The 14,089-nt window shown below is 34.8% G+C and overlaps 1 protein-coding gene across 1 annotated transcript in view; it reads left to right on the top strand.

The window, feature by feature from the left end:
* Window positions 1–13,885, top strand: part of LOC133338837 (hemicentin-1) — a gene marked incomplete at its 5' end in the record, with an annotated part of 155,827 nt that extends 141,942 nt beyond the window's left edge. The window contains one exon of the mRNA XM_061546945.1: window positions 13,777–13,885. Coding sequence (XP_061402929.1) covers window positions 13,777–13,841 — 65 coding nt within the window. The remainder of the gene's footprint in view (window positions 1–13,776) is intronic.
* Between the last annotated feature and the right edge of the window lie 204 nt (window positions 13,886–14,089).

A 14,089-nucleotide genomic window follows, 5' to 3' on the forward strand; every position in this document is an offset into this window, starting at 1 on the left:
TATTTTTTAAGGACCAACACAAGGCGTGGATTTTTAACATAATATTTTTTAAGGACCAACACAAGGCGTGGATTTTTAACATATTATTTTTTATAAACTAACACCAGACGTGGATTTTTATACCCTTCACCACACTGTGGTACAGGGTATTATGTCTTTGTGCATATGTTTTTGGCAGGCAAAAGGAATCGAGATAGATACATGGTTCCTTTTGAGAATATGCATAGAATCACTTTCTAAGTCGATTTATGCATGTCCGTCCATCTGTCTGTCCATGTTAAATTGTAAACAAAGTACAAGTCGCATTTATGATCCGAATTGGATAAAAAGTGGCATAGGTCACTTAGTTGGCCCAAGGACGAATCCTATTGAAATTGGGAAAAATCGATTCAGATTTAGATATAGCTCCCACATATATTTTTCGTCCGATTTAAGGTAAATGGTGCTCCAAAGTCGCTACACATTATTCGATTTGCACAAAATTTGGCACAGCGTAGTGAATTAAGCGTAGAAAGATGTGTGCCAAGTTTCGTGAAAACCGGTTCAGATTTACATATATCTCCCATATATATTTTCGTCCGATTTAAGGTAAATGGTGCACCAAAGTTCCTATAAATTTGTAAAATTTGGCACAGCGTACTAAATTCGGCCTAGACTGATCTGTGCTAAGCTTCGTGAAAATCAGTTCAGATTTAGATATAGCTATACATGATTTCGTCCAATTTTAGATAAATGGTGCACTAAACTACTAATGTTTGTCCGATTGACACGAAAATTTGCACAACATATCAAATTGAGACTAGAATTACGTTTTTTTATATATTACGTTTTTAAATATTTCGAACGGGTGCCTGATTGAGATTAAATTTGAAACAGTGCGGCATACCGAATAGCGTGTATCAAGTGTGCTATAAATCGATTTACATAAATTTGTCCTATTATACGACTATAAATCTGCCCAAATGAAATGAAACTTAGCATAGGTTTCAGAATATATGTATGGATTGATAGTATATATATATATACCAATGTGGTGAAGGGTATCATATAGTCGGCCCAGTCCGACTTTACTACTTTCCTTACTGATTTAAACTATATTTTTTCGAGGACAAATAAAACCAGTGAGCGGAGCAGTATAGTCGGACGGGGCCGACCATACGATACCCTACCCAACTACCACAGAACTCTAACTCCCGGCGAATGTTTATTCCGAGTCAGGGTAATATTATATTTGCCCGATTAGAGGTCAACAGCTCCTCTTCCTTACATTTTCGAATACTCACTTACTCTAATTACTTATCCAGATTCCCTTCACGGTGGGTTGTGTTGTGATGTTCGAATTATATTCGACTCGAAAACACACACAAAATTAAGTTTTCCGTCATTTCATCCCAATACTATTATGTGATAATCACCGAAAATTGTAGGCGTTATCCTTGGTCATAATTGGAACTTCATGGAAAATGTCAAAGCGATCAGCGCGATATTTCTGCCCTCTAATGTGGTAATGGAATACTAAATAATATTTGAATACGTAAGCACCTATAAATATTTGAGTGTAACTCCCAGATCCGAGTAGATACATAACTGTAATTGGTATCAATTTAAAGGCCAACCACTCCTCTTGGATATGCTATCAACACCTCGGGTCTATATCATTCGGGAGTAAATATATATGCCCCAGAATACAAATTTTGTAATTTTTCACACAAAAGTCAGGGTCCATTTGACCCGCTAAATATTGACCGATCTTTATCAAAACAGCCATGCCTATTCTTTGGCCCGACCTCCTTCTCCATGCAAAATTTCGCGATGTTCGGGCTATAATTACGGCCTCTGGAGCGGCCAGAAAAACCGACAAAAATTTAATATTTGGTCCATTTCATCCCCTAAATATTAACCGATCTTTATCAAAAACAATAGGGGTCTTCATAGGGCAGAACCCATCTTACATGCAAAATTTCATGAAGATTGGTCCATAACTGTGGCCCGTATCGTGTTTACAAATTATAATGGACAGACGGACAGACAGACGGACACACATGTCTAGATCGACTCAGCTAGTCGAGATATGACGATCGGTATACTTAAAGGTGGGTCTGAGTTACAAACTCTTGGGGCTGCAAAAGCTATAATACCCTGACAAACATAGTTGTGTAGGGTATAAAAATGTTTTTAAGGATCAGTTTAGAATGTTTTGTGTTTTCATGAACTTTGTGTGAAATTTTCTGAAGCAGACAAAATTAAAATATCCCTATTGCATATAGTTGACTTCCTTCCGATAATTCTCTTAACCCCTTAAAAAACATTCATTAACCCCTTTGTACAATCAACTAAACATTCTAACCATTAACTCAAAAAAAAATATAAATAAAAAAAGTAGCTACTATCTCTCCCCCCCTTTGCATTAACCAATTCACAATATGAAAAACAAATACTAACTAGATATAGAAATCTGTAGAACGTAGTCTCTTCACTTCAAATGCCATGACTTCTCGACTAAACCCCGATCTAATAAACATTTTGTGTAGCAGTAATAAATTAAAACATCCTTCTCTTAACATGGCTAACAAACTAATTTCTCTCTACACCTCTCACTATCTGTAACTATCTGACAAATTCTTTACTTCACCCTAATGTTTTATTGATATAAATCAAATCAAAATTAAATTAACTTAAACTACAAAACAAAAACAAAAAACTTTAGCATATTTTCTTCTGATGAAAATTTAAAAATTTATTTTTAAAACATTTCCTTCCCCCCGCTCCCTCAACTAGGCGATGTATTGTTGCCCTTGCTCGATTGCCACAATTCTTCTTCATCGGCTAATTGGTATGCTTTGTATCCTTATCCCAATGCAACGACTGGTACGGCCAGTGCCACCACTACCAGCATGAATTGCCAGAAAATAACATTGCCGGGTAATGCAACAACGCCGAATGCTTTAAATGCTGCTGCTTGGTCGAAACGATATTTGCCCGTGCGAACGGGCAATGGAGGCGTTAAACTTTGGATTAATGGCAGTGATGTTTAGAAAATTGTAAATGCAAGCAAATTTTTAAGTGAAACCAACAAAATTATTAACATCTTTTAACAAATATTTATAATTTAAATTATATTTTTTTCTGCTAAATTTTTAACATATTTCCCTTTTTATTTGGGTCCATATGGGTGTGTGTGTGATTTTAAAATATCTTAAGTTTTTCTGTGTGGTATTTTTCTTTTGATTGGTAGATATTGTTGCATCTATTGTACTGTCTTTAATTTTATTATATGTCTAAGTGTTCGTTTTCTTTCTATGTGTGTGTATGTGTGCATATGTTGTTTTGTAAAAAAATTTTGCAAAAAATTTTGCAGATTTTTATTGAAGTCAGTATTCTATAAACTATATATTCTCGTAGATTTCAAAAGAAATATTTTCAAGACGTACATTTTTAAACGAAAACATTAAAGGGCTACTGGTGTGAATTTTTAAAAACTATTTTTCAGGGTTTATCACAAATCGTGGGGCGAGCACATAAAAAATATATATATTTTTCTAGGACTATTATTAGGCGTGGAGTTTTAAAAATATTCTTTCAAGGTATATTAGAAGGCGTGGATAGTTACAAAATATTTTTTTCAAAGCCCATTATTAGGCGTGGATCTTTTAGAAAAAATTGGAGGCCTATATCCTAGGCTTGGATTCTTAGAAAACAAAATTGAAGGCCTATATCCCAGGCTTGGATTCTTAGAAAACAAAATTGAAGGCCTATTGTTAGGCTTGGATTTTTAGAAAACAAAACTAAAGGCCTATTGTTAGGTTTGGATTTTTTGAAGAAAAAAAAAACTTGAAGGCCTATTGTTAGACTTGGATTTTTAGAAAACAAAACTGAAGGCCTATTGTTAGGTTTGGATTTTTAGAAAACAAAATTGAAGGCCTATTGTTAGGCTTGGACTTTTAGAAAACAAAACTTAAGGCCTATTGTTAGGCTTGGATTTTTAGAAAAAAACTAAAAGCCTATTGTTAGGCTTGGATTTTTAGAAAACAAAATTGAAAGCTTATTGTTAGGCTTGGATTTTTAGGTAACAAAATTGAAGGCTTATTGTTAGGATTGGATTTTTTGAAAAAAAAAAAACAGTAAGGAAAGTAGTAAAGTCGAACGGGGCCGCCTAGAAGATGTGGTGAAGGGTATCTTGGGTATATTCAACAGATGGAATCCTAACAGACGTCGCATTTTTGAAGGACCATTAACATGAAATTAAACATGTCATTCTGCAACCTATACTAAATTTTGTTCACATATAGAGTTGCTTCTTACAATGGGACAAAATTATGTAAATACATTTAAAGCAATATATCGAAATCCAAACCGATTTCATCGAAACTTGTCACATGTTAGGTTACATTTATTTCAGTATGTTTTGTGCATTCGGCCACATTTTGAGTTCTTAATTATACCCTACACAACTATGTTGTCAGGGTATTATAGCTTTGTGCAGCCTCAAAAGTTTGTAACGCCGCGAAATATTTATCCTAGAGCCACCTTTAAGTATACCGATCGTCATATCTCGACTAGCTAAGTCGATCTAGACATGTGTGTCCGTCAGTCTGTCCATTATAATTTGTTAACACAATACAGGCCACAGTTATGGACCAATATTCACGCATGTAGGATGGGTTCTGGCCAATGAAGACCCCTATTGTTTTTGGAAAAGATCGGTTAATATTTAGGGGATGAAACTTTATTTTTGTCGATTTTTTTGATCGCTCCAGAGGCCGCAAATTTTGACCCAAACACCGCGAATTTTTGCACGGAGAAGGGGATCGGGCCAAATAATAAATATGCCTGTTTTGATAAACAGCGGTCAATATTTAGCGGGTCAACTGGACTCTGACTTTTGTGTGAAAAAATACAAAAATTGTATTCTATGTTGTATACATTTGCAACTGAAGGTCCTAGACCCAAGAAGTTGATAGTATGTTCAAGAGGAGTGGTTGACCTTTAAATTGATACCAATTATATTGTCGTATGTACTCGGATGCGGGACTTACACATAAATATTTACAGGTGCTTACGTATTCATATATTATTTAGTAACCCATTACCACACTAGAGGGCGGAAATATAGCGTTGATCGCTTCGAAATTTTCCATGAGGTTTAAGTTATGGTCACCGACAACGCCTATAATTTTCGGTGATGATCAGGTAATAATTTTGGGATGAAATGGACCGAAAACTTATTTTTTGATTTTTTTTTTTCGAGTCGATCTATAGGCCAAAATTGAAAGCCGAACATCACAACACAACACACAGTGAATCTGAACAAGTGATTAGAAGGGCTGTACTTAATATTTGTAAAATTTGTTGACCTCTAGTCGGTCAAGAGGGTGCAAATATCGCGAAATATTGCCCAAGCTCAGAATATAGAACCACAGAATGTTATAGTTTCGTGGAAGTTGTGTAGGGTATCATATGGTCGGTCCCGTCCGACTATACTGCTCCGCTCACTGGTTTACTTATATAACCAAATTTCGAGCAAATCGAAGGATATATAGGGACATTGGTGCACCATTTACATAAAATCGGACGATATATCTATATCTAAATCAGATCCGATTTTCACGAAATTTAACACATATCGTTCTAGACTTAATTCAGTACGCTGTGCCAAATTTCGTGCAAATCGAAGGATATATAGGGACTTTGGTGCACCATTTACATAAAATCGGACGAAAATATATATCGGAGCTCTATCTAAATCTGTACCGATTTTCACGAAATTTAACACATATCGTTATATACTTAATTCAGTACGCTGTGCCACGTTTCGTGCAATTCGAAGGATATATATGGTCTTTGGTGCACTATTTACATGAAATCGAACGAAAATATATATGGGAACTATATCTAAATCTGAACCGATTTCAACAAAACATCGCAGACATCAAACTCTACTTAATTCAGTACGCTGTGCTAAATTTCGTGCAAATCGAACGATATATAGGGACTTTGGTGCACCATTTACATAAAATCGGACGAAAATATATGTGGGAGCTCTATCTAAATCTTAACCGATTTTTACGAAATTTAACACATATCGATCTAGACTTAATTCAGTACGCTGTGCCAAATTTCGTGCAAATCGAAGGATATATAGGGTCTTTGGTGCACTATTTACATGAAATCGGACGAAAATATATATGGAAGTTATATCTAAATCTGAACCGATTTTTACGAAATTTAACACACATCTTTCTATACTTAATTCAGTACGCTGTGCCAAATTTCGTGCAAATCGATTGATATATAGGGACTTTGGTGCACCATTTACCTTAAATCGGGCGAAACTATATAGGGTTCGTCCTTGGGCCAAATAAATGAGCTGTGCCAAATTTCATACAATTCGAATCAAAAATGCGACATGTACTTTGTTTACAATTTAACATGGACAGACGGACGGACGGACATGCATAAATCGACTTAAAAAGTGATTCTATTCATATTCTCAAAAGGAACCATGTGTCTATCTTGTTTCCTTTTGTCTGTTACAAACATATGCACAAAGACATAGTACCGTGTACCACAGTGTGGTGAAGGGTATAATGAAGGCGTATTATTATGCTTGGATTTAAAAAAATATATTTTTCAATGCCTATTATTAGGTGTGGATTTTTAAGAATATGTTTTCTTCCAGGATTAAAAAACTCAAGTTATTTCTCATCTTTTGGGTTCAAATTCACCCTCCTTCTTTCCTATTAAAATTTCTGTAGCCACGTCTGCAAGTTGAATATACTTCCTGGTATACTTTAAACAGAGCTTGTTAAATGTTAAGTTTTTCTTTCTTTTTGTTGTTCTTGTTGTTGTTGTTGTTTTTGTTAGTAATGTTGCCACAAAGTACTCTTGTGGCTTTAATTGGCCATAATTGCAAAATGCTTTTAACTTTTATGAATCCATATGAAGCTCTATAAAATGTGGATAAACTTCGAAGTGTGTGAGTGAGTGACATACACGCATAACACTCACATATATGTGTGTCTCAGCAACACCAGTGTATAGTTTGAAAACAAATTTTATACATAAAAATAAGAGTATATGTGTGTGTATGTGTGTCTTAGTTTATATTGTTGTTGCTGTTTGATGAAGGTGTCATTTGATGAACATGTTAATATTCTTTACGACAAAATAGTGAACTCCTCTGGCATTGTGAGTGTGTCAAACAGGGACACACACACACACTATCGCACTTCTGGTTACCTTGAGAATAGTCTGCAAGTGTCTGATAATTATTTGATTTTGTTGGTGTTTGTGTTTAAGACTAGGTTGCAGGACAGTTAGTTGAGATGTGTGTATGTTAGGTTTATCTTGAGGGTGTCTTGTTGAAGTAAATTGGTAGTTTTTTGGCTACAAAGTTGCATTTTATATTGCCACTTAGGGTGATATTGACCTCCACCCTGTTGCATACAAAAGAATGGAAAATTGTAATTTTGTCTTTTAAGAGATATATTATTCGGAGTAATGTTACCTCATAAAATAAACTGTTAGCATAGAAGTCTTTATGGCTGATATTTTCTTTACACAACAGCTCATAAAAATTCTTCCATCTGTAGATGACCTGATAACTTTTACCTATAAAAGACCTTATAGCTGATCTTCTTCCTTTGGAAGACTCCATAAGATGTCTTCTCTCTTTTCAACATTTTCTAGTTATAGAATACCCCATAGAATTGTTACTGTCAATTCAGGACGCCATAATAGAAAATCTCATTTTTGTTTAGACCTTATAGCTGATCTTCTTCCTTTGAAAGACTCCATAAGATGTCTTCTCTCTATTCAATATTTCCTAGTTATAGAATACCCCATAGAATATTTACTGTCAATGCAGGACGCTGTAAAAGAAAATCTCATTTTTGTTCAGACCTCATAGAATATCCTTTTTGTTTATACCCTCCCTACTGCGAATGTAATTGTTGCCGTCTCATTGTGTTGATGTTGTTGTTGCTGCTGCTGCACTACACTCTTCATGTTTGTCAAGTACATAAGTGTCCCCTACGGAAACGCACACTACCACATATCCTCAAGTAGTGTTAAAGTATATACATTCTCTGTTTGGCATTCTTTACCTAACAAAACACACGAACAACAACAACATTCCGGTCTGAATAGCCGGTAAGTGGAGGGTCACTTTGTATACACACTAAAACAGAGACACCAACATGGCAGACAATTCATTTTGTGGTCGAAATATACAAAGACAACAAAAACCAGTCTCCCGAGAATGAATTTCCAACAATTTCAAATCCATCAAAAAGGCTGAAGTTTAAAAACTATTTGAAAGCTTAAATTTTATCCAGCAGACCAAGAGAGTTAAGGCCAGCATATAAAATGCCTATGGCTAATAACTCTTTCCTTTTTATTTTTCCAACAACTTCCCCTCCAGCTGAGTCTCTCAGCACCGAAGAACCGAAAACATTTTTCAATTATTCATAAGACGTTTTCGATAATTAATATCAAGGCGTTATATGAATTTTAATTAAACAACAGTCATCATGGCAAAAGCTGTTCGTTCGGTTGTACTATGGCAAAAATCATTTGAATTGCCTTTAGGGAGGCCGGCAACAACAGCAACAATCATTCAGACGAAATTCAACTAAGCACACGCACACACACAGAGAGAGTCATATTTCTATAGCAGATGAAGGCCAAGAAACCACAATGAAATGTTAAACCTTGTCTAAAACTTAAGTAAGTTTTGTGTAATTAAATGTGAAAAGATGATAAATCGTTTTATAAGACTTTTCATGTTGATAAATTTTTGTTTTTGGTTGTTGCAGGATGGGGGGAAAGGGTAGGGAATAAATCCAATTCTTGGTAAATGAATCGGAGAGTTAAAATCATTTTTATTAGAATTCTAAGATAGTTAATTAAGACTTTTTGGTGATGATGGTGATGTGGAATTAAAACAAAAAGGGGGAATTATTGTCCATTATGGTGAAGGGAGTATAAAAGAGTGGCAGAGGGACAAGATGAATGGTAAAATGAACAAAATAGTGTCAAAAGGGGAGGGCAAAGAGTATTGCGCATAGAAGAAAATTATGACTGAACAGAATTACTTTTGTGGTCCTGTAATTATTTAACTGTGAGTAACACTTAAATAGTAACCGCTTTTTGAGGATTGTATTGATCAGAGTTTGCCAATCCAAAATAGATATTAATTTTGTGCATAGCATTCGATCTCCGCGAATGTCATAATGTCATGCTCGTTGGCGAGATTTGATTTTCTCATAAGGAAATTACGAGTGAATTAGAATAAATCATTAATAGATTCTTCGTTTCCACGACAGAGGGGTCTACGGTCCGAAACGACCCGAGTCTTGCTCGGCAAACGTCTGGCACCTCAGCCCGTTGTGTAAAAGCAATAGGGCTGCTACAACAACAACATTAATAGATTGCTCTTAGAAGGGCCCGTAGGAAAATTCTTATGATTGTTGTTCGGTACTTATGAAACATTTGCTGATGTTATTCTTAAGAAAATATTTAATTTATTCATTAATATTTATTTTTTCTTCATTCAATGCCATCATCTATAAACGATTTTTCGTCGATTTCTCAAAGCACATAAAACGTATTGCATACAGACTATAACTCTTGAGGACTGGAGGTTTCAGCGGGCTTTGTTTAGCACTATACCCTATATAACTAGGTTATGTTTTGTCTTAAGATTTTGAAACACCACACAATACATATGCAATAGATATATATCTATTTTGTCTGTCTGGTAATTATATGTCGATTTTTTATAATAAGTCCTTATTTTATTATTAATTATTGGGTAAAGGTACACTATTTGGTACAGATCCTTTATAAGGTGTTTCGATTATTTTTCTTTTTTTTTTAACTTTTTCCGTGATGAGTGTTATTTTGGGTTCTCTTAAAAAGAAATACCTCATGTCAGATTGTTGTCAATATATATCCGTATTTTGGCATAAATACCATAAATGGGGTGGAACCATTATGGATCTGAAGAGCCTCTCAAAGGGTGCTAGGTTATACGCATAACATTTTCAGTTTTGACACATTAAAATCCTTCATAAAGCCTAATTTTTCAATCGAAATCCCTTTAATATTGCATTTTGTGTTATCAAAATATAGAAGACCTCCTCTCAGAAAAAGCCAGCATATATCTCGATTTGATATAGCACCCACATAAAATATGAATAATTTGATATATTTCAATTTTTCCAGGGATAAATAAAATAAATATGAGGCTCATGGTCCAATATCCCATTTTAGGTGTTTAAGATCCCAATTTCCTATCGAATTGGCGATAAATTAAGCGCTCTCCCAAAATACAAAATATCCATATACAGTTTCCTCACGTGGCAAGAGGACCTAGCCGAATATGTTACTATTATGTGGCATTTAGGTCTATTGGATAACCGAACCCATCCTGGCCGAAAATTTTCAATATAGGTAAAATTTTTGATGAAGCACAAATAAAAAATGTCCGCACATTTTATATAATCTAGTGAGTCCTATTTGTAAAAAAAATTCTAAAGGATCATGGGTATATAAAGTCCGAATTTAAGTATTTTTAAGGTCCTAGTCCCATTTTCTGCAGTAGTGTCTACAAAATTTAGAATTTCTCATTTTCCGAGGATATAATGCCTTCGTGTTATAAACACTCTCTTTCTTAGGATACCGAAAATAGGTTTAAAGCCGCACCATCTGTCAAATACCTTCCATGTTTTCATGTAGTCTCCTTATCAAGTTTCAGACTTTCAAGGTCGTTTTCACGTTTCCAAGCAAAATGTTTCTAATTTGAGGTAAAGTAAAAGGAAAATCTTACAACAACATTTTATGGAAATTTGTCCATGCGCCTGAATTTCATTAAATAATATGTCGAAGGCATTGGATTAGTTTCAATTTTAACAAGTGAAAAAGAGGTAAGTTCGGCCGGACCGGAACTTTGGATACCCTCCACCATAGATATATTGACAGTTACACTAGAAATGAAAATATAGGGAACGTACCAAAAAGGGGACCTATACCGACATTTCTAAAAACGGATTATGTGAACTATAATACAAATTTTAGAAATTTTTGAAGGATAATTGTACCCTCAGCCTTATGGCTAATGAGGGTGTATACACATTAACACAGTACCTCATCGAAATATTGGTTCTAGACCGCATGTTTCTTTGGACCAAATCCGTTTCAGAAAATTTAGATTTCATCCGAACTTTGCCCATCTTATTATTTCTTCCCAGCTTAGTTCATATTCGATGATGGGGAATATTGGTCCACTCCTTCTGGAACCTCCAATCAGGGGCTAGGTCTAAATGCGGCTATAGTTCATTATCGAACCTTACGTTCTAATTTTTTATCTCTCTATCCTCCGAGGGTGAAATGACTACAAAAGAGTCTTAGAACCAAAAAGGGGGTTTTATTGGGACTACCCCAAAAAAGGGGGTGAATATTAATAATTTTTGGTAGGAAGATTTGTTACCATATACGACTACAAAATACCAAATTGCAGCAAATTCGGTTGAAAAACTAGCTCAAGAACGCCAAAATGCCGAAAATTGGGGGTATCCTTATATGGGGGGCTATCCGAAAAAAATGACCTATATTCGTCATTTTTGTGGATAGATTTGGAACGTATTAAGAACCCAATGTACCAAATTTCAGCGTATTCGGTTGAAAAACGCGCTTAAGAACCCCAAAATACCGAAAATTGGGGGGGGGGTACCCTTACATAGGGGATATCCGAAAAAATTAACCTATATTTATAATTGTTTGTGGAGAGATTTGGTACCTATTAAGAACCCAATGTATTAAATTTCAGCGTATTCGGTTGAAAAACGCGCTCAAGAACCCCAAAATACCGAAAATTGGGGGGTACCCTTATATGGGGGTTATCCGAAAAAATTTACCTATATTTATAATTTTTTGTGGAGAGATTTGGTACCTATCAACAACTCGAAATACTAAATTACAGCCAATTCGGTGGAAAAATACGATCAAAACCCCCAAAATACTGAAAATTATGAGATACCGTTATATGGGGCCGTTTTTTGTAGGGACATTTAGTACCAAATATGAACCCAATGTACCAAATTTCAGCGTATTCGGTTGAAAAACGCGCCCAAGAATCCCAAAATACCGAACATTGGGGGGTACTGTTATATGGGAGCTATGGCTAAACGTGGACCGATATATCCCATCTTCTAACTTGACCTGCCAGCAGACAAAATCAATTCCTTCAGAAGATAGTGTGATTACAACAGACGAACGGACAGACGGACGGACATGGCTAGATCGTCTTAGAATTTTACCCTGATCAAGAATATATATACATTATAGGGTCGGAAATGAATATTTCGATGAGTTACAAACGGAATGACAAAATTAATATACCCTCCATACTATGGTGGATGGTATAAAAATAATTTTTTACTGTGGGTGCGTATATATACTAGCAACGTTCATACGCCAGAGTTCACTACAATTATAAACACGAAACTTTTCGGAGTTTGACATACACATTTGAAAGTAAAACCAGTGAGCGGAGCAGTATAGTTGGACGGAGCCGGCCATATGACACACAACTATCACGGAAATCTTACTTTCTGTGGATCTATATTCTGAGCATAGCAATATTTTCCGATCCGCAATATAAAAGTCCCCTTAAATTTTTAGTATTTTGAGGATTTCAGAGGAAAGAACCGCTTTCTTCTACGCACATTTTGGTAATTTATTTCGAATAGCTTCCATATTTTGTTTTTCCTACACATTTTCCTGTAATTACCAATTATGTATTGTCATTGGTGTGGGCACACGTTTTCTAATATCCTCCCCAATTATCCAATTATTATTCTATTCATAATCTTCAATTATGTATTATATTTTATTACAACGAAATAAATCTCTAAAAAGATTTTTCTGTTTGCGTTAATTATATTTTAATAACATTGTAAGTTTATATCATTAAATCATCAACGTCATTCTCATTATACTGGCTGGAAACAAGTATTTAGAAGCAAAGAAGCTGCAGAAACTGCTAAGGAGGAAAATTAATTTGCAGGAATATTATTTTTCATTTGAAGTTTGATATGGTTTATATATTTGATATGGGTGTTCTATATAAATAATATATATGTGTGTGTGTTTGTATATGTTTGAGTATTTTTGTGTGTCTGTCTGTGTGTCTGTGTCTATTATATATGTGTTGTTTATATGTCTGTGTGTGTATGATTTCTGCTTTGCTACTGCTTTTAATTTATGTCTATACTTTTTATTGAAGCCAACTAACTACACTCAATGCTTGTGTATCCAAGTAAATTTTACTAATTATACTAACTTTTTGCGAAAAAATATGGTTTTCACATTATTGCCTCTCTTTCTCTTTTCCCCTCTCTCTTTCTTCACTCTTGACATATATTTTGTTTATTCCTCTTCTATTTAATTTTGGTTTATAATATTGTTGTGTATTTTTTCTCTATTAAAAAAAAAATGGCACAAACACCAATCCCAAAAATTTAACAAACAAATGCACTTTGATTCCCCACAAAAAATACTCACACACGCACATCTGCACACTCACACACACACACATACTATCTAATTGACTGCACTTGTATACCAAAAACTAATTAAACTTGTCTAACAACTTAAAAATCTCACACTTTATTTAACATTTGTTTTTTTCTATTCGTAAAAAAATTATACTAACAAAAATGCCAACAACCACAACATGTATGCATATTACAACAACAAAAGTATATATTACAGACCCCGATCTGATATTGCCGCGAGGTGAATTGGAATTTACAACATTGGATCCAACGCTGAAATAATACCAACATCAACAACAACACCACCACAGCCACAACCATCAACATAATGAGCTGAATAATCCTTTGGCTGCAATAGCACCGCCACCACTTCCACCACCAACAACAACTACAGCCCCAACAACATCAACAATTAACATAAGCCAAATATAACATAAACATTGATGAGAATTGATATCATTAAATCACAACATAAAGTCGCTGGCCCTTTACATATGTATGTCTATCTGTCTGTCTGTCAATCACCCTCA

Source organism: Musca vetustissima, unplaced genomic scaffold, assembly GCF_032173495.1.
Source record: "Musca vetustissima isolate MV318-11 ecotype Yass unplaced genomic scaffold, APGP_CSIRO_Mvet_v1 utg17624, whole genome shotgun sequence".
Classification (NCBI taxonomy): domain Eukaryota; kingdom Metazoa; phylum Arthropoda; class Insecta; order Diptera; family Muscidae; genus Musca; species Musca vetustissima.